The sequence below is a fragment of the Dermacentor variabilis genome, chromosome 7 (assembly GCF_050947875.1).
Source record: "Dermacentor variabilis isolate Ectoservices chromosome 7, ASM5094787v1, whole genome shotgun sequence".
Classification (NCBI taxonomy): domain Eukaryota; kingdom Metazoa; phylum Arthropoda; class Arachnida; order Ixodida; family Ixodidae; genus Dermacentor; species Dermacentor variabilis.
In genome coordinates, this window is record NC_134574.1 from 154,666,181 (window position 1) to 154,693,082 (window position 26,902).

At 42.9% G+C, this 26,902-nt stretch overlaps 1 protein-coding gene across 1 annotated transcript; it reads right to left on the reverse strand.

The window, feature by feature from the left end:
• Positions 1–103: 103 nt before the first annotated feature.
• Positions 104–25,618, reverse strand: lace (serine palmitoyltransferase long chain base subunit). The gene is made up of 10 exons (XM_075699725.1): positions 25,401–25,618; positions 18,421–18,597; positions 15,763–15,917; positions 13,852–13,997; positions 12,805–13,023; positions 11,540–11,645; positions 8,868–9,087; positions 6,847–7,109; positions 5,632–5,761; positions 104–965 (listed from the first exon to the last, which is right to left on the reverse strand). The coding sequence occupies exons 1-10, from the start codon at positions 25,500–25,502 to the stop codon at positions 879–881; spliced, it is 1,605 nt and encodes a 534-aa protein (XP_075555840.1). The 5' UTR covers positions 25,503–25,618; the 3' UTR covers positions 104–878.
• Between the last annotated feature and the right edge of the window lie 1,284 nt (positions 25,619–26,902).

Genomic DNA, 26,902 nt, shown 5'->3' on the forward strand with positions numbered 1-26,902 from the left:
CCGGCCGATCCATATGGCCGATCTGATCATCGCTTGACGCAGGCGCAAACAGCATACCAAAAATGGAGTGCTGTCTCGCTCATAGGAACGTACGCACAAGGAATACATAAAAAAAACTACGATTGTTTTATTATGCCTCAGGAACAGTTTCCATATCAGTTTTGGTTTGTTGCAATTGTTTTTATGCTGCAACGTAGCTTGTCCCAACTACTGTCGTGCATTTATTCAAACGAAATAGTAACAATGGTGCCGCTTACTACAGAAGCAAGAAATACGTGCGGCTAGTTTTTTCTTTGCACCCGATTTCATACATGGCCTCTTTGTTACAAATGCACTGAACATGTTGAAATATCCGCGAGTTATGACTGCACCCACACATTTCCGTTTACCATCTCACTCGGTGAGAAATGACGAAAAAAGAAAAGAAAAAAAGAACCGCACACACGCAACATTACTTCAAAAGAAACGCCACACACCAACAACTACTTCAGAATGAAATTGAGAGTACATTTGGGGGAAACAACCCCTCGATGCACCGAAAACAGAAGACGGGCGACAGACAGTTGAAACAAACATTAAGCCACAAGGTGAACACACACTAAGAAAGCATGAGACTGAGGCACGTGTTCTTCTTCTTTTTTTTTTTTTTTTTGATGTCTCGAGTTCAACTTGGAAAAGCAGGCCAGAGGTTGATGAACAGTTCCCTAAATCACACTGGACCCAGTTTTTGCACAGCACCTTGATGCGCCAGTTGTAGCACAATTTTCAGGCTTCGGACATGCACAGCAGAAAAGCAGTGCACCTCCTGGCACCATGCCCACTGCTGCTGCTGCAGGCTTTGAAGACAGCCACCTAGCTACACATCTGTAGTTCAACAATCAGTAGACTATTTCTTCCGTGCTTCTCTTCTTTCTGGACAGCTTCAGGTAAAGGTAATCACCTGCCTTGTCAATAACACTCAGGGCCTGGAAAAATGGAATACAATGCAGCACTTAGAGCATTTTCCACTACCCAATGCCAGTCACTTCATAAACATGTGAACTGCTCACTACCCAACTATGCTCCAAAATTATATGCGTGTGCGCACACCACAGCATCTTTCAGATGTCTAGTTCCTCCAACACGTTATCTTCCTCCTTCTGTGATTGCAATGTCACTTGGAGCTCACTGCCATATAGAGTATACCTTTTGATAAGTTCCCAATACTGTTACTCGCGCACAAAAAAACTCCACCTTAGCAGCACAGCTTGTCTACAAGGTGAAAATTACATGCAGTGTGCCATGTCTTGTGTGTGGTTAACTCCCTGCCAACACATTTTACATCACCACTGCCCCTTGGGATGAGATCAAATAACTACACACAGCAGTGGTACGCCCATCGCGTGGAAGCACATTCAAGAATTTTGAGTCCATCTGCTTTCTGCTTGAAGAGGCCAGTGCTACAAGATGTTCTTGTCTTAATAACTAAGCCTTTCTCATGAATGCCAAGAGTGCCCGCACAATAATGTGTGCGAGAATGTGTGCGAGGCACAGGCTGGAGGCCTTGGAATATCAGCAAGCGCAGCAAGAGATTATATGCATATGTGCATATGCATGCTTGAACATCCCTTGTTACATTATTCTCTGGCCTACACTCGTACTGATAGTTATCCTCATTCACTGCCAGAGCAAACTTTACTTCTACAGATACGACAGACACATCCCCCCCCCCTAAAAAAAGAACAGTGCTAGTTAAAGGAACACAGGAAGAAGAACAACACAGGTGCCAACTATTAACTGGTGATGGCAGCAAACAGGCTAAATTTACAGACAGGGAAAAGAAAGAGCAACACCACACATGGCTGACTAGCAAGTGAAATCTTTATTTGAGGCACAGAAAATATATAGGGTGTCCCAAGCAACGTTAGCCAAGCTGTTCAATGGAAGAAAAGACTAAGAAAACATGGTGCAAGGCACAATTTTAAGACCTATGGTGCTGAGTTGTCATATCTCTCACAACTGGACACCGTAGGTCTTAAAATTGTGCCTTGCACCATGCTTCCTAAGTCTTTTCTTCCATTGAACAGCTTGGCTAACATTAGCTGGGACACACGGTATATATGAAGGGAGAACACGGGGAAGGTGGGAGATGGAAATTCAAGACGATGAGCAAAACGAGAACAGGGTAAAAGCGGAAGCCAACATTCTGACAAGTGGACTTGCGCTTTTCAAGGCCTTGGAGAAGAAAGCCCACTTGTCGAAATGTTGGCTACCACTTATACCTTCTCGTTTTGCTCATCGGTATATGTGAAAGACACATGTAGAGATAGAGCTGAAAAATGAACATCTGAAGATTTGATGCAGATCTTGCTGCCACCTCAGATGTATATCCAGCTGCACTGGTTCCACAAAAAAATGTTGAATTTCGGAACGGTTGGTGGCTGAGGCCAGTGGAATTGTACAACACCACGTTGGCCTACTGATACAGGCTCGAAATCCTAATACCAGGCAGCAGGCACATTCAGCCTTTCTTTGTATCCCGCTTCCGTCAAAATTTCTTATGCCAATAGTATGCGACAGCATTGTCTAGCAACTAGGCAGATGTATTTATGGTGTTCTATAACTCTTGCAGGGCCCCCTTAAAGTTCAAATGAATTGTGAACAAGCATAAGGAATGTCAGTTTCATTACAGATCTTGTATAATGTGTAAAGGTGCACCATGTTCTTCCCTATAATGCATGGTGTGCCTAAGTTGCACTCATCCACACTAGAGTATTGCATTCCTTAAACAATGACCTCACATTTTATTGCACTGGCTTAAAAACATCACTTTTGGGTTTCATTCGCAGTCATACCTCGCTATAACAAGGTGGGATGTAATGATGTAGGTGAAATTCCCTGTGAAATTCCTGTAGAGATTCATATACATAAAACCTCCTTTTAGCAAAGTAATACTGACCTGACAATGGATACAACGAACTGGACTATCTCTGAAATCGGAAAATACCCGCCCCTTCCACACCGAATGTACCGCTTTCCGCAGGGTTCGGCCTGCATTCGGTGCAGAAGCCCACAACACCCGCGTCGCCTCGTTAAATGCGCTGTCGAGCAACACTGGTCTTTCTCTCATTGCGGGGCCGTGCAGTCTGGCACAACTAGGCGTGGGCTCTGAGAGCAAACCAGTGCAGTTTTGGAAGGCATGTCCAGCCGCACCAACATGCACTAGCCTGCGCTACACTGAAAAATAGAAGTGCGATAGCGATGATGAGCCGCTGCTTTGCATGTGGTGGTGCGAAACACCAATGCATCCCCTTCTCTCTTCCACTGCGGCGTGCCATACAGACTGTTGCAGCTAGACGTGGCCTGCGAGATCATGTGGGTACCGGTACAATGTCAGGGGCCACGAATCGGCCAAGCCAAGCTGGCGTGGCGAGGCTCGTTGGTCTCCTCATTCACAGAGCGAAGCCATGTGAAAGTGGCCGATCAACCTGCCGTAGTTGGCGTGTTGTGTTGTGTGCAACGTGCTACTCGACCACGACGAACTTTGTTGGTGTCGCGGCATGCAAGCTATTTTTCTTGAGCGTTTCGCCAGTTTCATGATGCTATAGATGAGCAATGTGGAAAGCGGAAATGGAAGACCATCACATTGGGACAGAGGGCAGCTATGAAGGCAGTTTCATTAGGTGCTAGGCAATTATTTGCTACACATGCTGAAGATTATTTTGCTATTTTATCAAAATTTTATAGCATATGTAGCCATGTAGCGGTTCTGTCAGTAGCAAAGTCGTCTTCTTCGAGACATGTTTTTGTGCATCCAATTGAGCAAGCATATTGCACTAAAGAAATAATGGATAAAACAAAGTAATGGATACAAAAAGTAATCTTGGCTCACCCTTCAACCTCGTTGCAACGAAGTTTTACTGTACTGAATCAACATAATTGTCACTCCACAGAGATTAGCGCATGTAATGAGTCTATGCACACACTAATGTTGCTTCTACATAGCTGAATAAACAATTTTAGCAAATACAGCAGTATTTTTTTTATGTTTCAGTCATGGTGTAAAGGAAAGAAATCATTACTTATAGAGTACACCTATATTGTAAAATCCAAGTGCTTGCGCTTGCCAGCAGTACCTGCAGTAACGAACTCAGAAGCTCAACAGTTGAGCAGATTTGTAGGCGCAGAAGTTAGCCCATCATTTATATTACATGGCCAAAGGCAGTTAACTTTTGAACCTCTTGCTCAATTCCATTGCAAATTAGGTAGCTTGTTTATAACAATGACATAGGGTTCTGCATAAAATATAACTGCTTTAGCTTTGGACAGAAAAGCTTAATATTGGAAAGCACTACGATTGTTACAGGGTATTATACACTATGATTACCCAGTGTTCTAAAATTGCATGGTGATTTGGCTTTCTTGCAAGTTATATTTCCTTAGAAGCGCCCAGGCTGCGCAAATGTGGAGGTATTTCTATATTCCCAAGTTTAAAAACACATACATACATATATGATCACTACATTTGTACTTGCATCTTAAAATGTAAAAAAAAAATTTTCAGTATGAAGAAAAGCAAAATGGGGCTTCGCAGTAGCATTTTGCATAAAATTTGACTGCAGAAAACTTTCTAAAACCAAGTTTATCCAGTCCAATGTTGGAGCAACGTGATCAATTTCGTACACTGATTTTTATAAAATCTAACTTTAAAAAAATTTCTAGAAATTCAGGAGTGTGCTCTTCTTTATTTGCACCTCATATGTTGCTCTTATTACACCCAAGTAATGTACATGGGGCCTTCTCCTTGCATCCTGTGGTGTTTCCTTACAATGGCTCCAAGTTTCCACTAATTTTGGGCAACTTTTTAGCTCTTTTCGTCTGGTCTCGCCCTGGACTCTTTGAAGCTCTTTTCCAAATGGTATGCTGCATGCGCATGCCACAAATATAGTGCCCAACTTTCGAACACCCTTTCAATCCTTTTCAGTCCAGCACCGAGTTCTATTGCTGCCACTACTGCTGCTGTTTCGACAGTCTTCAGCGACGAGAACTTGGTCTTGGGGCACCTTCTCCACCACAGGTGCTACACCAGTGCAATTACTTCCTAGTGTTTCATATCAAAGTTACTAGAGAGAACTCTAGTACTGAAATCATTCGGCTACCATGGTAATGATAACTAGTACATGGATTTGACCGATCTTTGTGCTTGCGGCTTCAGACATTCTCACGACGTAGTCTACTACACTTTATCTGCCTTTATCAATATAGATTTCTAAGCAATCCTGTACTTCTAAACGCAGAAGGCAATAATATTGTGTGCACATGCAGAATTATGTTGTCTATAATGCAATATTTTGTTAAAAATGAAAAATTTGCAAGTCAAAAAGCTGTTTGAAGCCAAAAGGACGAACCACCGTGCTTGCAGCTCCCATAGAAACTAGCGCCACGGTGCCCGCTGGTAGTTTTTGTAGGAAGCCCTATGGATTACTCTGTTACATCCATCAGTTTGTTACAACCTGTTTCATTATATGATGAGATTTGACTGTACGTGGAGAGTAGGCTCTTCACATCTTTCTGCCTGCCCTTTCAGCCATTTGCAGCTACGACATCGCAGTTAACTTCACCACTTTGAGTTGGCCGTGAGAGCAGCCTCACCTGGTCCAACATTTCCTTTGTGTGAGAAGCTGACATGCAAAAGCGAGCTCGTGCTTCCAGAAGTGGTGTCGCAGGGAAGCCAACTCCAACTGTGGCAACACCCCTCTTCATGAGGTAACGCACAAGGCCACTGTGAAAAAAAAAAACAAAAGCAGAAGGAAAGGGAACAAAAGTGTAAACAAAAGCAAATCTCACAATTCACAAATGCATGAAAGCTTCTGCCTGCACTTTTTGTGTGCACTGTGCTACACTACCAACATGTGCCCTGCAAACATCGCAACTGGTACAAGATATTCAAGACGACGGGACCAACATATGTAGTGAGTAGCCTAACATGACCCTAACTATCAGATATGTTAAGCACAATTTTGCTGCCCAACCAGACTCTGATCATAAAAACAACCAATTACGCAGAAATGGTGCACAGAAGTGGCACACATAGAAAATTATAGCTAGAGTTGATCACCAAAGTTGGTTCCAAAATGGATGTGATAGGGGCCCTGGCCAAACTCAACACCTGCTGGAGCCCAGCATTCAAAAACATTTCATTCTACTCTGTGCACTTTCCTTGTTGCCTATTGCAAAGGAAATATGTAGCTAATTGCACAGAGCCACTGCTTAATTCCATTGTGGCTTCAACAGTGAAACACCAAATTTTTTTTTTTCAGTCTAAGCGTGCTATCAGGAGCCAACCAACAAGCTCTGCACAGTGATTAATAACAGTCATATAACAAAGAATGTCGCTGAACCAACATTTTGACAAGGAGACTTATCATCATCAGGGCAACTCCCCTTTTCTTTTACGAGTTCCCTCTTCAAAATGTTGGCATTAGAGACATTCCTCGTTCTAGTACTTCTTTTTATTTATTCACTTGCCTACAGCACCCAATGGTAGGCATTAGAGTAGGAAGTGTAGGCGATCATAAAACAAATACAGGTGGTTGGTAGCATAAAATGAAATGCAACTAATACATTAATGTGTCCAAGACACATCATAAAAATAAAAGAGCCAGAACAATGGAATTAAGATAAAAGATACAAAAAACAACAATTAACACATTAATTAATAGCTTATCTCTTGTTTTGAAGCTCTGCACAGTGCACCTCTCAACTATGGGTTAGCTACACACACAAGCCGAGAAGAAGCTTGTTGCGTCTGTGTTCTGGAAATTCCTGCGAGGTGCTAGACAAGCGGCCCAAGCGCAAGAGACTCACGCAATCTTAGAAGGCAGGTATAGCATGAGCGGCACGACGGGTGAGTCCTCGTTGCCATAGATGATGAAGCCCATCTGTTGCAGACGGCGCCTGAAGTAATGCGTGTTGCGTGCCAGCCGCTCAATGCGCCGCTGTCCCTCGCCATCCCCCGTTTCACCCATTATGACGCGGCAGGTAGAGATGATCTGCTGGGCCACTGGAGCCGTCATGCTGGCCGCATAGCAGAAGCTGTGCGACTGCGCCCGAAGGTGATCTATGACCGCCTGAAACGACATATGCAGATTTCAGCCAACACAGGAGCTCCCATTTTGCTCAATTGATTATCATATGTGGCTCTGATAACTACGTAGTTATTTATATTCTATGAGCTGCCAAAGGCTGGTACTGTTGCTTTCTTTGATTTCACTATAAGAGTTTGATGGCTCAAGTTAAAAAAAGAAAAAGTACTGCAGAAGGACTGTGTGTGGCTAGATCCGGAGCTTGCCTTCAGCCCAAGCCTCACACAGAGTGTACCCCCACGCACGGCACTTCGCAAAGTGGTAAGAGTGTTAAACATTATTTGAAATATGGGCTGTACACACCAAAAGCACAATCAGATTATCAGGCATGCCATAGAGGTGGAACCCGCGATCTTGAGCAATGCCATAGCTGCAAAGCTACCACGGCGGGTACAGAAGTGTTGATTTGACGTGCGGCCACTTCCACAGTATCGCCTAGACGCTACGGTGCTTTAATACGGCTTTACGTCTGCACGCCGGCGTCACTTGCCCACTTGACAAATTCTCATTGCATTTATTTTTCAGGAATACTAGCAGATACGTGCCGTGCCATACCCTGAACTAAAATTTATCCAGTTTGTCTGCAACCGCTGTCATATCTAGTAGTAGTGATTGCTTGCCTTCTTAAGTCTCCTTTTCCCTTTCCTGCTTTCCCCTCATGCATGGTAGGTGCAAGTGTAGAATGGCAAGGCTGTTATTAGAGAGCTTTAGCATGTCCTGTACTCATGTGAGCCAGATAAGCAAAGGTGCCAACGTGAACAGCCTGCACAGTGCAGCTACTTGGTGGCACAGAACCCAACCAGGCAAACACAGCTAATATTGCAGTAACCAAGTGTGTTTTACTTTGCTGCTGGTGTGAATTTTTGTCAGCAATACCATTATGCTGCTGCAGGAAATTTACGTTCTCTCTGCTTTGATCCTGTCCTTCGTGCTGTTTTTATTCCCTTTGTCATGAACCAACCAGCCCAATTCAGCACACACACCTCCTTTCTACCACACTGTCTACCTCCCCTCTGGACTGTTGCACGGTAGTATACGGGTAGGCGCTGCAGTTACTGGAATGCTATTGCGGGAAGTCCCAGATATTACAGCCATCAGGAGGCTATTGTGGCGGCACCCAGGGAGCTCCAGAGTGCATTGTGGCACGCGCAATGGGAAGGCACAAACAAGTTTCTCGCGTTGCCTTTCCTCTCTGCCACGCTCCTGCCGTGCATGTGCATGCTGTGAACCACCCCCCAATGCAGCGTGCAAGACAGCAACAGCAGCAGTGGTAAAGTTGAAAGAAGCGGGAAAGAAAGCTTTGCTTTAAAATTAAGGACGAGATTTCATTTTTTGAATTTTGCAATATAATATGGCACGTCACCGTGACATCATGGATTTCTATGTATCGACTTGCACTTGGGCAGTTGCGACAGAGCAAAAGTTCTTGAAACTTGATAAGTCATTGGCTCTTTAGAAATGCAGTCTGGTCTGTCATTACCAATAAACAATTTTGTGGGCCCGAGCAGTTACCACCAAGATCCACGACATCACGGCACACTGGTACAAAAACTTGAAGGCGGCGGCACCACCTGTCCTTCGTTTTTCCACCTATTTTGGTTATCAAGCCTCCTCTCAAAGCAAGAATAACTTTTTTAGTTAACTTGCTAACCTTTTAGCATAACTTGCTAATGCGCGGCTTTTCTTTTTTTTACGTTTCTCCTTGGGGCACCTTACAGTTCATAACACTGCCTTGCAACTTACCTTTGACCCAGCAATGTAGCCTCCTGCGGCACCAAAGCTTTTCGTGAAAGTACCCATAAGAAGGTCAATGTCCCGTGGGTCGAGACCGAAGTAGTCGACCACCCCACGCCCCTTTGGTCCCAAGGCACCCACACTGTGTGCCTCATCTAGGTACACATACGCCCGGTACTTCTTCTTCAGGGCTACAATCTCAGGCAACATCACTATGGAGCCTTCCATGCTGCAATGAAATGAGGGTAACATCATGAGGGCGAACATGGTCAGTGCGCTACTCCCGATTAGGCAAACTTGGATTATTTGATCCTACGAGAACAGAAAGCCGAGCGAGTTTGTACGACTTCATAGCTGACTAAACAGCACAAAGGGCGAAACACTAGGCAAGAAAATAGACAACATACCTGCCAGCCCGTGAACATTTATACTCATAAGCCTAATATCAGTTTGACTGATGTTCCGGTGAGCAAATGTCCAGATTGTTCCATGTGATTGTGGTGTGGTCTATAGCATTGAGTTTTTCATGTGTTTGCAATTACAATGGAAAGGCAGGTCGTTGTTTGAACACATGGATTGCATTATCACAAGTAGCATTTAGTTATCCCTTGGGAACGTGGTACAAATCTGATAAATTAAAGAAGAAACCTATAACCTATCATTCTGTCCAAGTGCTTCTTCAGGTTAGAGTTCTGTTAGTAAGCCGTTTCATTTTTTCCCCTTATCTTTTCATGGCAAGAATAGCAGCAGGCCACCGTAGGTGTTAGTTCTAGCTTGAAACGCACCCTAGCATCACTTCTGTCCTCATCACACTTGTGCCACTCTGCATTGTGATATTCTTCAAGGATAACAGGTGGATGGCCAAATGCATTTAAATTAAATGTTTGATTTCGCAGAATCATGTGCGCGATTCCCAGAACTAGACAGTGAGCATAAACATTTGATATTTAAAAATTAATCTGTATCGTATTCATGACCCTTTACTGTAGTACCAGCATGACAATGACTGCAAACTGTAAATGCCGTATAGACCTGTGTAAGGATCGCGCTCCTTTTTTTTAAAACAATTTTGGCGAGGCGCGGCCCTTACATGGGACCGAATCTCTTGGTCAAAATGGTGCCGGTGCAGTTGCTGACTACTGCACACCCCGGATGCCCAAATGTACCGTCGCATCAGAGGTCAATGCACAGCTCTCGCCTTCTAGCAGGGGCAAGTGAATGCAAGCAGCGCACGAAAATTCACCGATGTGCGTGTGTTGCATCAGGGCACTGAACACGATTGCTTCTCCGACATAATTTTTTTTTCTCCAAATTTTGAGTTGCTAAGCTGAGGGTGTGGACCTTACACGGGTAGGGCCCTTACACGGGTGCAGCACTTAAACGAGTCTATACAGTAATGAACAAGAACACATCTTACCCATCACTGAAAATGCAATATGAGGTTAATGAACAGTCACATACTAAATGTGCTGTAGCTCGTTAAGCTCCAAGCCTGACCCCGACTCACCGCAAATGTTTTGTGCAAATAAATCTAAGAGACGCAATTCTACTTATTGTGACTTGTTCGCATTTCAATTAATTCCTAAAGTACAGCCTGAAACAGTGAAGCCATGATGGTGCCAACGTGAAGTGAAGCAGACAACGCCAGTTCTAGAAGGGCCATCAAATCCTCCATGTGAGGGAAACAGCTTGTCGCAAAAAAAATTGTAAAACCTAATGTCAACAAAAATGCAAGCAATCCTAGGCCTGCTAACATGAGGAGTCCACACTGCCTTGTGTGGCAAAATGTATTACTCTAACCCTTTCAGCATCACAGACATACCAATAAATTTCAGCGTTTATGTCCCACCATATTCCTTTTGTCAAATAGCAATGTCATGACCACCCCAAGAGAGCATTTGCTATTATCCAGTTCATTCTTTTTTATTTTTGCACAACCAAAAGTAAACCATAGTGTTCGCTTTATAATATCTGAGAAAAAGAATCCCATGCTCGGGGTGCATCAGCTAAAAAAAAAAAAAAGAAAGAAAGAACACGAAACAGAAAAGTTATTCGAGCTGAATTAGTAAATTACCCTTCTAAAATACCAAAAGTCTCTCATACCGTGTTAAGAGGCATGGCAAGAAAGAAAAGATGCAGGAACAGCAGACAGATCGCAATGCCAAATTGATGTTGCTGCACCAGCTTGCCCTGACATCGTTGATTTTGATGCCGTCTGCTTGGGCTTAGCTAATTCTTTACTGATGAAGGCGGACTACATTGTAATTCAAAATAGCCAAAGACAGAACTTAGCAAGTTTCAATAACTGTTGCACACCACAATGGCCCAAATTCAAGAAAATATCTTGAAGACCATGACGTTACAGTGACACACCATTGCTGCGACCTTAGTGCAAAATTAAACAGATGGAAGTTTGGCCTTTAGTTTTCCTTTGTGTTAATCAACCTACTACAGTGAAGGTCCCGATATTTCGGATGCCCTAGGGGCCACGAAAACGTCTGAAGGTGTCCGAATGATATTGGTCACTGAATGTATTACAAAAATAAAATAAGAGTTCTTAAAAAATACTTTATCAGCCTAAACTGATTTAGTGTTTCTCTTTATCATCCTTTAAACTCTGTTAACTAACTGCTGCATCAGCTAAGACAGCAGCTTAGCAGCAGTAAGCTCACTTCACGTACCTGTACACACCCTCCACAATGATGATGATCTTCTTCCATGGCCTGTGTGTTCGTGGTTGACCTTCAACTATCGCATCCCGCAATTTCCGTTCAAGATCTTTCATGTCTGCATTAAAGAAATCCAAAAGCCCAAATAAAGTTCTATATTCAACCTTCTGGCTTGTACAGACACGAGTTCTACACCGAGTTCTAAGTCATCTGCCCAATGAGCATCCTAGAATTCAACCCTCACTAAATTGCATGCACACAGCTCCAAGCGAGCTCAGAAGCAGCTACAATACACTGAGATTTTCTACAAACTTATGTAGGCATACAAACCGGGGTGCTGAACCAAAGCAAACCTGAACTGAAAAACCATGCTGAGCCATTATTTTTCACTTCTGGAACGGAACCTAAAGCTAATATGTCGGCTGTAAAAAAAAAACATAAATGTCTAGTTTTGTCAGCATCATTGCATTGCTTTGAATCATGACAGTTAAGCATGTACACATGTTTCAACCATCAAATTGAAGCACCAAAGTTGTAGCGTAAGAAATCGACAGCTAATAACAACAAAGGAGCAAGCTTACACCGCTATGTGCTGCACAGTAAACAAAACAATGTGTTGGCATTTGTCCTCTAATTAGCATCAATAAGCCACTACAGGAACACTTTTTCTGCCTCCAAATGTTTAGTGCGAATTTTGATGAGGGATACATAAAAGTCTCACAACTTGCATGACTAAATTGCACAGGCACCACACGACAATTCCATGTGCAACTAGGGTTGCCAACCACCACAATTTTTTAGCAAATGTCCCTAGTCTCAACTAGAGCCAGTTAGGACAGCCGAAATGCCCCGACTTTTGCTTCATTTTCTACTCAATAACAATCAATAAACCAAATTTCTTGTTTGTAATGCCTGACAGATCGCTTTACATTCTTTTCTTTTGTCTTCCTCTTTGCATTGTCATGAAAATTTGTGCATTTTTATTTGTCCTGGTTCTAGTTCTGTTGCAGGCCTTAATCGTTCCCAGCTCCTCTACGTATGCTGGTACCTGTGTTAGCCAGGTAACTCTGCACCTTGTTGTAAATCGGGACATGGTAGGAAAACAACAAATAAGAAATCTTTGTGAAACATTGTTGCACGTACAGACTGGCAGCTCTTGGCCCTGAAGGGGTCAATCATCGCCAGCTGCTACCCCTCTCGTGTCCAGACTTTGACCTCTCAAGAGTTGGCGACCCTGTGCGCAACGACTTCCACCACACAGTGGCCGAGAAACGTACTGTTATGCTTGAACACACGGATGGTGGCACCCGACAAACGGCAGCCCAAAATAAGCGAGGCGTGGTTGAGCTCGTCACTAAGCAGCAGGCAGCCCTTCTGAGCCAAGCCAGGAATGTTGGTCGAGTTGGTGGCAAAGCCCATGCCCACTGTCAGGCATGCTTCAACGCCCAGGAATCGTGCCATCAGTTCTTCCAGCTCCTGGTGAATGGCCAGGGTGCCTGCAGTGCCGACAGATGTCATCAGCACAAGTGCACATCAGATCAACAGTGCGTCTCTGCTTTTTTTTCTTTTTTTTTTCGGTGAACACTTACGGAAGACCAGGGTGGGGTTACTGTGTCGAAGAAACAGACAAACACTCACTGTTAACCATTGCTCACCTACACTGCAATGGGCAGAAAGTTATGATACCAACGGTATAAATACCTTCAAGACAGCTAACAATGTTGCGTCATCAATCCTTTATACTTATTACTATGTCATTTATGATATGTTGTCTGCTGAAGTTAAGCATGAAAAACAAGAGTCCCTCACAGATGCCGATGTGTCTTGCGCTATAGTCATGAGAAATTGAAAGTATCTCCGAAAGTAATGATCCATGAATATGGCACAAAAGGCACAAGTGACCAAAACGTCACTTATGGAATAAGTTCACTTATTTTTTTGGCAAACCACCATTTATTTCTGGGACTCCCGATTATTCAGACATTTTGGCAGTCCTTGCTCAGTTCGAACTATCGGTCAGCGACTGTATTCACTGGAGAGACAAAGACACTAAACTTTAACTTTTTACTTTTTATCAGGTTGTAATGTGCATGCCAATTTCAGCTATATTCTACCGTTAATGATAATAATAATGACAGAAACAACCGCACTCTACAGTTTGCACATATTAATGTAGGGGCATGCGAATATAAAAATTTTTGAATATGAATACTTAGCTTCAAATATTGAATTGAAATATTGAAACGCTCTAACAATTGTGTAATGGCTATCATAATGGTATGCCATAGGTGAAGAAGAAAGGGTACAAGAAATGCTTCACATACCCAGTTCATGACGACTGCTGCAAGTTCCACTGCCGTAATGCTCGACAGACCTCTGTACCTCATCAACGACAGGTCCTGAATTTTCAGCAAATCCTAAGTAGTTGTAGGAGCCCATGTTGATGGCTTTTGTCACTGTACCAGGCATCCTACACAACAAACGACAGAAGGGCCATACACTATGATCATGCTGGTGATAAGGGAGTCTGCAGGGTGCCCCTGTAGCAAGGACGAGCTGCAATATATAGTCCCGCCATATGGTTAAAAACCCGAAGGGAGCTTAAGTTCAATTTTACTGCCCTAGGAAGTTACGAGCTAGAAATCAGGCTATCTCTGTAACGTCAGTCCCAATCCTGGTTTTGACAGCGCAATTAGACGGGGACACGAGACGTGAAGACGACACCACGGGCGCTATCTCGACAATGTAAATCAAATTTAAAAAAATTATCATTAGATGGATTCAAACAAAGATCCCCCCAGCTGTAATTCAGGTGCTCTGGTTCTACTCCACAGCTGCATCGCACTGCCCGCAAGAAAAATTCGTGTTAGTATTACCTTACTCTTAATTCACAAAATGGTTTTAATGGGTCATGTTAGAGATAACACGAAAAATATGGAATCCCTTCTTTTCTGATTGAAACCTATTCTCAAAAGTAGTCATGGGCACACCAAGCAAGGACTACTGTGCCTCTGTCTTCTCTTATCCAGTCAGCACTTGCGCAAGATTATGTGGCTGCCAGGTCAGTGAGGAAGATGAGATACGTGCCACACACACACATACACCTCAAGGGGCAACAGCCAGCAAGGGAACAGTGAGATCAATCATTGTTAAGTGGCTGCATTCTTTGGAATATGAAATCAGCCCACTAGTGTTAAGTCATAACTGCTGTTACAAAGATGCAGTAAGGCCGTCGCATGCTTTCCTTCTAGTTTGCAGGAGACTGGCTAGGTGCATCTGCAGAGAATAATTGAAAGCACCAACAATTTTCTATGGTCATTTTACTGAGTTAAGCAGTGATGAGCTAGAAATAAGGCTGTCTTGTTAACCGCACGTAACATCACATTAAAATGCTTTGGTGATATGCATAAAATAAGTAAGAAATTTACCTCGTTATTTGAGTTCGAACCAAGAATTTTACGATTCTGATATGGACGCTCTACTACTACTTCCCCAAGAAAGTTCGCTGCCCAAAACATAACATAATAGGTTGCGTTATAACTTCCCTTCACTAGTTCACGAAATGGTTTAATGGGTCACATTAGAGGTAGCATCAGAAAATATAAACTCCCTTCTTTTGTGATTGAAATTAAGCGTGAAAAGTACTGTTACGTGAACATAGTGTGTTACATTTGTGGTTTGCCAGCACAATAAGCAGAATGTTCAGAAGAGTATAATTATCATGGCCTCCAAGACTTACAATGCCACTCTAGGCTGCCTCGACGCTCATGCCCCTGACTTGCTGCATACAGGAAGCATACATACACAGCATGCCTCTATTTAAGCCAAATTCCCAGAGCTGAAGAGCCGGCACCATCACAATCCCTGCTGTATGTTTTGTTGTCGAGACGAACGTCTTTGGAAGGGTTGTTCGTGACCCATGCATCTCACACGGTGGAGAACTGTAACTTCCACCATGTCGCCAATAATCCAATTCGCCATTTCGTGAACGAATTTGCCCACTTGCAGAGGCACAAGGTGACAAAGCTACAAAGCAATGGACAGTGGCGTTCAAGCGAAGAACAATCTTCAGCATTCCTTCGGCAAACATTTGACCAGTCGTATGATTGGAATTGGTCATGTGAAAGGCTGCCTGCTATTGGAGCCGCTTAGCATATTCATTGACCAGGGGCAGTGAAACCAGCATGCTACACAAGAATCTCGCTTCTCACTTAAGATCACAGGACATGACCTACACAAAAGTCCAGTTGTTGTCATAACTGACACGGTCCACCAGATCGATGACAGCCCCTGGCACACTGCATATGGGTTGATTGAGGCAGTCACGAATGCGTCTATACACGTTGCGCGTGTAGAAGCTCTCGAAGCTCTGGTACAGAGGAACATATCCCTGTCAGGAGAGAGCAAACGCTGGTGAGTGCAGGCACAAAATGCAGCTAGTTGAGGTCTGAAATGCAACGCAATATGCACAGAACTAGTGAAGTTTGGGTCCAGCAATGTAGTCGAATAAAAGGACTTGTCTACTCCCAAATGCACAACTAATTCTATAAAGTTAGCTAATACCCCTGACACATGGGTGAACTACAGTCCTTTGAAGTGAACCCCTTAACTTGACGCTGAAGGACCCCTTGCGAAAAGGAATTTCGCCGGTGGCACAGGGTACGGCATGGTCTCCTCTATATTTTTTTTCAGAAAGTGCAGCAGGAAAACAGAACGCGCTGCTTCTTTAAACTGAAACAGACAAAAAGCTAAAAAAACTGTGTATCTTGACAATGCTAAGCAAGAAAACATAATGCATAAAAAGAAAGAGAAAGCATGATTCATAAAAGACCTGCTGCAGCATTACCATTTATACATTCATTATCATCAGTGTAGTTTTTTTTCTTTTGTTAGTAGCGAAATCAAATTAGAAGTTCGTTCAACAGCAACGGGCAATGAGCGAGCACGCTGCTGGCACTTAAGCACGGCCAATCTGGAACGTGCGTCAGGAGTCTGACCAGACATGCACTCCAGACCGGTCATGGGCAGAGCTGCAGTTTGCTAGACACATTTAATAGTTAGCGACAACAACGCTGCCGTTACGAGCCCTACTTTGCGTGACACGTGCAGTAACATGCAGCGCACGTCGGTCGGCAAACTGCCCATATATTCTAGTTCCCTCTAACACTGCACCGACGAAGCTGGATCGTCAGAAAAATATGCGGACGAAGCTGCCAGAGGCAAGTACGGTGATGTGACGGTGGTGACATCTGCAGCAAGGCCAGCTGCATGCATTTGAAAGTATGGCTGCAATAAAAGCTCACTGCGAGACAAATTAGCCGTCTGCTAACTTTAAGAAACACTTTTAGAAGCAATAAAATTATCACCAAAACTACAAAGTGTTTTAACTACTTTTGTGTTGTTGATGGGCTGCACACGAGGCTACACATTCACGCCCATAAAGTACTAGTTTGGATAAGCCCCTATTTACAAGGCACCCAAGCCAGAAGGGAGACACTCCTTTGTCATGCGTCACCTCATGTGAGCCACTTATCAACAAGAGGCTTCCCTTAGTTAAAAGAAATTTAGAGTGCTCGTGTGTCTCGGCGTAAAATCAAGATTTTGGGCAGTCAAGACAAATATACAAAACATCAGCTTTCTCACAAACAGCCCCCAGTGCAGCTTAGGAAGACCAGTGGACCAGCTGGTGCTTTCTTTCTTATTTTTTAGAACTGAGATGTAACTTTTGATGCTAATTACCAATTACATCTCAATCTATAAGTAAGAGGAAATGACTGCTGAATAAATAGAATTAATGACCCACATTAGCATGGAGGCTCTACGCATATGTCCCATCAGGTAAGGCAGAACAGGAGAGGCCAAGCTGTTATATAAAACTGCCCTCGCTACACCTCATGGGCACTGATTTAGCAGTGACTACATGTTGTGCATAAGTAGAGCTCATTTACAAACATGATTTCAAAATTAAGCGCACTTTCATTAACTGTAGCATTTGTTTTAGCTAAATTTCAGAAAGACAAATATACTTGTCTTCCACGAGCTTGTTGCTGTCAGCAAGTAGAGCCTGAGTGGATCAGGTCATGTGCATGCTTAATGTTGTCATTCTTCCTCATGGTTATCATGTGTACTTTCTTTCTTGAAGTTCTGTACAAATTCAAATACACTATTTGCGACAAAACGCTTCCATTCACTATGTGCTATTGTAATTTAGTACCTTTTATTGTTTTCAAGTTTAAATTCCAGGTATTTTCTGTGAACCTGTATGCTGATATAATGTCCCACTTCTTGTTACAGCCTGTGACAAACGCGCTGGTGCAGTATGAATGAATGAATGAATGAATGAATGAATTTGTGAGACCACAAAAACTAATTACTGCACAAAAGGCAACTATCTTTCCGTCACCACAGTAGCACCTCAAATAGCATAGCATATTCAGACCCTGAAAATTAATTACTACAGGAGTGGCAGCTTCATTACTGTTACCACAGTTGCAGCTCAAATAGCACAGCGTATTCAGGTCTGGCAAAATGTGATACAATATACAGCAACCTCGAATATTACAAGCACAAAAATGCAACATGGCCAACTGTGTATTATCCCTCACACACGCACTTTTTTTCTCTCTAAAATGCTTGGCTTAATATAACTGGTTTCCATGTTCCTAGGTAGGTAACATATCTATACTTAAATATATACACTCTGAGATGATGCCCGAAATGTTTACATCCAAGGAAGAGATAATGAGAAGGAATGAAGAAGCCTGTCAAGAACTTGGTGCATAAGTGAAGCAAAGCAGATGAAAGTAATCAATATTCATGTAACTCATGAAACAGCAAGTCAGTTCTTAATCTGCTATCAAAGATGAAGTGCTTCTTCATGCACCAGAACTTGCCTTCCGGTCAAGCTCGGTAGACATGTGTGTTTCTTCGAGCCCCGTAGAACGCATGAAGTCCCGGATGTGCCCAAAGATGCCCAGGATGACATAGCTCAGATATGTGCTCAATGCCATGAGCAGGGGCGTCTCCTCGAAATAGTCTTTGCCCCGGACACGCGGCTTCTTCTCTTCATGCTGCACGTGAAAAGAAAAGTTTTACCTGCAGTTGCATCTAGTAGGAGCATCCCAGCAGGTAGTAAATGTGCTGACTGCTATATTGTTTAATGGCTTGTCATCTTTAACATTAAAATCTTACAATGGCATTAATTAACATTCAAATTTTCCCTTTAATTTTTGGAAGCACAATGTTGAACTCCCAAACGCGCTGTGTGCATTCTTTTATTTTGAAGATCTGTCTAATTAGCCCTTTCAGTTTTGCAAGGGCAGTCCCGTAGCATGACATCACATGCCAGCAGTGGGAGGTCTCGATGGCAATTTCAACAGAGACATCTTGGGGTACATTTCCTACTGCTTCTGCAAGTCAGCAAAGCCCACACGCTCTCACATTCAATGCACATCAGAGAAACTAATTTTGCACACCTTGCAGCCATTCTGCGCCCTAATTCGCAAGGTCATGCTGCTGTCAAGCGAAGTAACCTCATCCAGCCAAAAAAACCATAGCCCAACTCTGTGCTGCAGGATTCGGCAGCGCAAGCAGGCATCCAGCATTTTAAAGCCAATATAGCAGCCAACACACATGCCGGTGCAACAGCCCCATGGCCTGATAGCCCAGGCCCACACACTATTATGATAAATAAGGAATAGCTGACATGTTTGCTGCCAAAAGATAAGAATCACTAGCTTTCCATGCAATGTGGCAGGCTATTGAAGCCTTCTTATCCGGCAACACTGGGTGCCTCATAGGCATACACGATAGATAAGATGACTGTTTATCAGCTAAGCCACCAACGGCACTTCACGTGTTTTTGAATCTGAGCTTTTGCACCCATGAATGGGCAGCAAAGAGGCTTATTCGCAGCGTAGTGTAAAACGTGCAGGTGGTTCCAAAAAGACGCACAAATGAATTGCCGCTTGCATGACCTCAATGCAACAAGCCAACAATAAATGTATTTTTAGCTTATGCTTCTTGATATATTTATGCTTTTTGACTTATGTACTTCTTTAACAATGGTTACTTACTAATGTATTGCATTCTGCACATTCATTTGTTTACCTTCTGTTTTTTTTCAATATTCCTGCATTAAACCGAAGTTTTGTACACCAATGTATTTATTTTTTCGAACCCAGGGTCCTGTTGCATTCATTAACTTTGGGACCCTCACCTACATACTATTTGTACCAAATCATTGCTTGTTGAACTGATTAATAAACTGAAACTGAAACAAAGTGTGATGCTCCACTTCACTTGCTCTTCAGAAGAATGGTTTACCGGGCGAGTTGGTATTTCATTCTTGAGGCGATCAGTACAAAAATAAGACATCACACAAAGGTAAGAAATATGAACATAGTGCTGCCAATTTGCTCTGGGCAATGCAGCAGTTAACAAATTATCCACGTCATTTGTACATCACAGTGAAAGGCGTGTGAAGTCATGAAAAGAAAACGGTACAGTAACTATAGTTATAACTACATTGACACCTAAATGTGAAACGAAGTCATGTCACACAAAATGTTTTTTTTCAGTATTTACTGCCTCTCACATCTGCTACTTGGAACCACCTTCCCACAAATATTGACATTAAATTTTAATGATAACCTGCTCTTTCCCGAGTCATTAGCTAATATTGTATAACTTGCAGCTCATGTACCCCACATGTTTTCCTTTCATTGCACTGATATTTATTTTAGATTTTTTGTAACAACTTCCATGTTTAAGTTATGTGGACATAAAGGTAGGATAATTAAGTTAATAAAAGTTGTCCTACCATTTCTAAGCTGCTGATTTCTGGTGCACTTTGGCTACTCAACACAGTATCAGTCAATGCTGACATCCCTGCAACCGTTTAACCGCAACAACGTGGTGAAATAGGGCATTTTGTCTGACATTCACTGTGAACACTGTGGAAACAGAGGATGTGGATAAAGTTAAATCTTTTAAATCTTAACACTTAAGTTACCATTACATATTGACTGGCCACACATCCGACAAAATTCAAGAATAACTGAATGTTGTATTTTTTTAAAATAAGTTAATTGACTGCAGAAAGAACTGATAATGTGCATTAGCTACATTCTGACAAACTTGAAAATAAACACAGCACCCAGTGCTGCCAAACATGACTTAGTTATATTTGACTTCTGTTATTTCATCACCAGGTACACTGATTTGCCTATTAGCTGTATTGCGAAAAAGTCCTCCGTGCATCGTCTGAAAAAGAAAAAGGTGCCCATACTTATTAGCCTATTGCTACAACACAACGTTTCAGACTCAAACTGACTTCATGGTCCAACTGAGAACAAGTACAGCTTTTTGTCTTCATTCTAACATTTCAGGCCGTAAACAGTTTAGTGCAGCAATAGCGTAATCTGAGCAACAATAGACTAATTTTTTTAGCACTTATTTATTTGCCACACAAACCCCATGCTCTTTACGCCAAGCTACTGGTAAAGTGAGAATTAGTGCGGCAATTCTGCACGTGTGTTTTATTCAAGCGATGTCGCAGCTTGATTTTTCTAGTCTGTTCCCTTTTATTTATGCTTTGGAAAAATATTAACGAGAAACCCTGAAAAGAAAAATGCTTTCCTACACAATAAATAATTTGCATCAAAGTCAATGAGAGTCACGTTGTTGGCACAGCCCCCTTTACTGAGCTCACTTCCAAATGCCCTGCTAATTTATGGGAGTCTGCTGGGAATGCACAACTGCCTAGAAGAGTTTCTGACTACCTGGTGCGAGTTTCAATACAGGCCTTTGCAGCAACGTGATACAGAGAGCAAGTGGGATAGGCTAGTTTCTGGTTCACAGTGCTTTGCAGTGCACCAGAAACTGCAAAGCAACTATTTTTGTGCAGAGGCAACAACACAGTTTTCTTTTAAGTCATTTTATTTCAACTGTTCCCCCCCCCCCCCCTATTGAAAGGAAGTCATGGCTGAATCTAAGATTGGTAGCATACACTTTTGGAATTGCGAAGTGATTCACTCTTGCAGTTAGCAAGGATTTCTTATGCTATAACGGGTGTAGAAATGAGAAGATAGGTAGGGATGAATATCCTACATTGCGAGCGCTGTGACCACATCGTAAGCCAAGTCTGATAGAGGCTGCACAATCACTCACAAAAATAAGGATAACACGTGTATGACCTTCCCTGAAGTGGCTATGGCAATCTGCTGCTGATCCCGAAATCATGGGTTCAAATCCCGGCTGCCACAGCCATATTCTGATGAGTCACATTCTGATGGAGACAGAGTGCAAAAAACACTAATGTTGTGTCTTCGGGTGCACGTTGGGGCCACTCCAGAGACACACTAAATCTGTTTTTAGTGATAAAGTGCTTCTTCAAAACTTTAATTTAGTTAAGTTCATGGTAAGATGTTGATTATTAGAAGAGAAGATGAAAGCCAAAACATCTATTTTTCTTTATTTCGCATCAAAGCCCCAGTGCCGGTACATCAGTGTAATGTGATGGACTTCAAAGTATTTTCTCGTACTAGGGCCACTGTGGTGCAGTAACAGCTGCCTAAACTTGCTAAGTTCTGTCTTTAAATATATTAGATGGCAATGTAGCCCATCTTTAACAGAATTAACGAGGCCCAAGCAGACACCATCAAGATCTATTAGATCACAGTACATTGGTGTGGGAACTTCAAAGCAGTGGCACTACCTGCCTTTTGTGTTTGCATCATTTCTGGTTCATCAAGCTTCCTCTCATTATAAAATTGGCTTTTCATGGCACTGAAGAATTGTAATTAGCTATTACAGCTATATTTATTTTTCTCATTAGTGTCCCTTTAGGATCTTAAAACACACCAATCAATATACGGAACTTGAAAAACAACATGGCAACTTTTGTGAGGGTTCTCTAGTATACAAAAACATTACTGGTTTGAAAGCTGATGTCATCACTTCCATTGTTGGAAAAATAAAACAAGGGGAGAGTACAGCCCTTTATTTTCTTCACTAGCAATTCTTCCTCTTTAACCAAAGGAACACGAGTGCAGCTCTGGAAGAGCTACCAACCATTTAAACTGCTTTAATGTCTTTAAGAAAGCCAAGTGTGGCATGTGTATCGGGTATCAGCCTATTAAACATCCTCCAATCCCTGGAATTTATCGCAGAAGAAAAAGGAACGTCATGGTTAACCACAATTTGTTTTACGAAATTCTGCAAGTATTCAATTTTCACAACAGTAAAATATACAGCAGTATATAAAGATCTTTGGTAGTAACCGTCCGAGGACGACTGCTCACGTTGGTGCAATTAGCAGTGAAGCAACACCGTATTTCCACCGCTGGAACATCTCGTGTATGAGGCGTGTACTGCAGCCGAGCTCCTTTCTCACATTTCCCTCTGAACATGCTACACCATCCAGCGACGCCACTCAAAGTCCATGTGTCACACGTGCTTGAATATATATGACGTGGATTTGTTTCCACTAAGTACCAGATAAATTTTATTGGATATTTTTTTATTCTCTCTATCTTTTGTCACATACCCAGTGACCCAAGTTGGTCCGACGGGGTTGGTTTCAAACCCAGTTCCCTCAGCACAGCAGCACTGTGCTCTATCCATCAGACCATGGACCACCCAGTGAGTGACCCAAATTGCAGTGAAAGAGATTAGATACGGACAAACATACAAAAAGCTATATGAAATTCCCAAATAATGCAAATCACATCAATATAGAAGCACAACCAGGATCAAGCAATAGTCGCTTCCTGCGATAAAAGGTAACTTCTACAAGAGCTCACAAAGCAGTACTACAGTCATAAAAAGTTAACACCCTTTGGAGCATATCTTGTCCCACAACAATAATTCGCTATCTGTCTTGCCCACATTTCCTTTCTTTAACGCTGCGAGCCCGGTACTCCCCATTCATGAACGGCATGGGCATTATCAGTGTGACGTAGCATTCTCGACAGGAAAGTAGCGAGCGCAGCACTTTCAAGAAAGGAAACGCAAGCAGGGCAGATGGCGATCATTGTTGTGGGACAAATATGCACCCCGAAAGGTGCAACTGTTTTAAGAGTGTAGCAGAGACCCACAGAGGTCCTAAAGATAAGTGCATCTGTCTTCTTACTTTAAGCCCTTCCATTGAAATACGGATCAAGTTGTTTTTATAAAAAATTATGACAGAAGCCATCTCAGGATGACTGTTGACGCTAATGTGATTAGCATTTAAGCAATGCATTGACAGACTGCTTTTCCCCGTCTGAAATGCGTCATGTATGAGGCATGCATTGCAGCAGGGCTCCTCTATTGTGCTTTTCTCTGGGCAGGCTGCGCCATCTAGCACCACCACCACAAACTCTGCGCGTACATATATTCAGACAAAGATTGCCTGAATATATAAGAAAAATGTTTTATTTCGCCAACCGGAAAAATTTTGAAGGTTCCCTCAGCACAGCAGCCCAATGCTCGAAGTATCAGACCATGGACTACCCAGTGAGCCAAGTTGGAGTGCAAGATGTCAGATGTGGACACAGAGACATACTGCAAACTGGGCGAAATTCCCAAAGAATGCCAATCGAATTAAAACAGATTCAATACTTTTAACAACTGAATGTTAACGAATCCGTAAGATTCTTACTGTTCTTTTACGTTTTCATAAGCTACTACATTTGTTACTTTTTTAAAGTGACAGAAACATCAAACAAGTGTAATGGCTGAAAAAGATTGGGAAGTATCCACCGGGAAAACATCGCGGCCACAAACGACACTATGAGCTCCCACAAAAGCCACAGGATTGTAAAGGTGACACACATGCAAATGACGCAGGGATAAACGTAAAACCAAAACGTATTGATTTATCCTGCCCGGATGGTACCAAATTATTCGTTAAACTTGAGATACTTTTTTTTTTTTAAGATTGCAGCATGCGAGGCAAGGTCAATGACGAGAAGCGCTTCTGCTTACGCAAAGGCGGTGAAAGACGACGCCCGTTTCCAACGCTATCAGTGGCGCGCCGATAGTACAGCGTCACCCGTTTCCTAGCAGCTATGCGGCGCAGTACAGCACCAAGTGAATGGTGAAAGACTGTGGCAGAAAGAGTACCATTCACTGAATATTCGGAACAACACAACGACAATGAACAATGCAATAAACGTGATCGCGATGGCAAACATCGAATGACAGCGCAATAAATGCGAGAAATACCCGCGTACCTGTTCCTGCATGGACGGTATGCTCCTGCGGCGTGCAGAAGGCAACGAGCCACCGGAGCTGATCGTCAATGATCCTTGTCGGTCGGACGCTCCGCCGAGACACAAAAGCTCACGATGAATGAAAACTTACTGGAAATAGTCTAAGGCGCTCTGTGGAGCAGAATGAGAACGAACCTCTGCTAGACGAGCTGCGCGATCATGCCTGTCGTTTGTACGGAGGGAGCTGAGCAGCGTTAAAAAAGTCAAGGCTAGAGGAGCATTGCGTGCCGGCCGTGCACTCTAGAGAGGCTTTCGAAAGGCCGAACGGGGGCAGCAATAAAACAAGCAGACACGCACAAGGCTGGCGATCGCCGATGCCCTCACCTCGCACCAAGGTTTCGGTAAGCAGCGGAGACCTCGTTCTGTCAATGGTCCGCGGATGAACGGCACAATTTCGGTCGGAGCGCACAGCGCGTCAGCCAAAGGCTAAGCCAATGCCGGGCTAGGGGCAAATGCAAGTGTAGCGTGACCCGCAAACAGCACGCCTACGCCACTATCATAGGATCGGAGACTCAAGAAGAGGAAAAAAAGAAAAAAAAAATGAATGCGTGCGCTACCTGGGTTACGTTTCCGGAGCACCTCTGCCGAGGCGCAGCCTACACAGCGCTAGCACGTACCTTTGCATTGGCTTCACTTTTTGGCGTTTCGCTGTGGGACACACCGTTGCAGTAGTTAGAAGTTTTGTCCAGTATTGTTGTGTCCTCTTCTCTGAGACCCATGACTTCGGTTCTGATTTTTTGTGGACGTCCGATTCCTTATTTTTACTAACTGGGAGGTGCCGGGTCCCAGAGACAGCTCAGCCGCACATCTCCACCTGGCGCGCTGGCGCGTGATGCTTGATGCATACCTCAATAGCGCTGCCAATCTCACAACTATTGCTACGCCCTTAAACATAAATTATAAATGTAACTACGCCCACTACTGATGAAAAGAACATAACGCATTTGTCTTTAGCATAACATGTTGCTGATAAGCATCAGTACGTCCTAGATAATTTACTATATTGGGTTTTATACTGACTAGTTTCTGTTTCATTAATGGCATGACGTAAAAGGTTGTGACGTAAAATCAAAATATCGTGACGCCATAACACATGATCTAAAGACGAAACCGAAACTGGTTTCTTTTAAATCAATTTAAACAATCTTTACGAGTTCTAAATACTAAGTTAACACTCCTATAAACAAAAAAACAAGAACATTTAAGTTATTTCGCGGTTACATCTGACATTGCTCAAATTTTGCAGCAACGTTTCATTTTATAATCTAGACTGTTCATGACTTAGCCCGGTTACTTGCCCCGTTTTTTTACCTCGGGGCAAGTAACCGGGCTAACATTGTATTTAGGCATTGTACCTAAATACAATGTTACTATAAACTTTCGCCATGTCTGTTGCACACCTCATCGCTTCCGCCGATGAAAAGACTCTTCAAGAACAGCAGACGCTCCGGAGGTATCAAGTACGACGCCATATTGAAATGGTCGCGTGACGACGATTTTGTTTTCTTCTATGATTGGCTGGCGGAGTAGCAACCTCGCTCGGTCTGTGTGCCTTAAACTGCTGTATCTTTTTTAAAAGTTGTATCCTACTACATTAAAATACGTATAAAAGGCAGAAATACCCGCCGCGGTAGCTTAAATATGCGGCTATGGTATTGCTAGTGGCACGGGTTTGATTCCGACCGCGGCAGACGGATTTCGACGGGGGCGAGATATGCGCCATCAAAGTAGCCGTAAAAATGCATTGTTGTTCCACTTACTTTTTAAAGAAGATGGTCTTTTATGCACAGAAGCACGAAAGTAACTACTTCGTCCTAAACTTCGGGAAATAATATATCGAAATTGGTGTCATCCTGGAAATTCATTTCAAGTGGATACGTCTTGCAAGCTCACCGGCTAAAATTTGTAAATTGAAATATGTGCCGCAAAGTAATTAAGAACACAATTAGTGAATCTTTGTTAATTAGTTAAATATGTGTTCCAATTTCTAGTGCATGTAATGTCCGCCTCTCTGAATAATCCAGCTCAAGGAAATAGAATTATGTTATCTGCAACAAGCGATTTTTAAAAATTCCGCAGAACTTCAAAAATTATCACCCTGTATAATTGCTTACTAGCG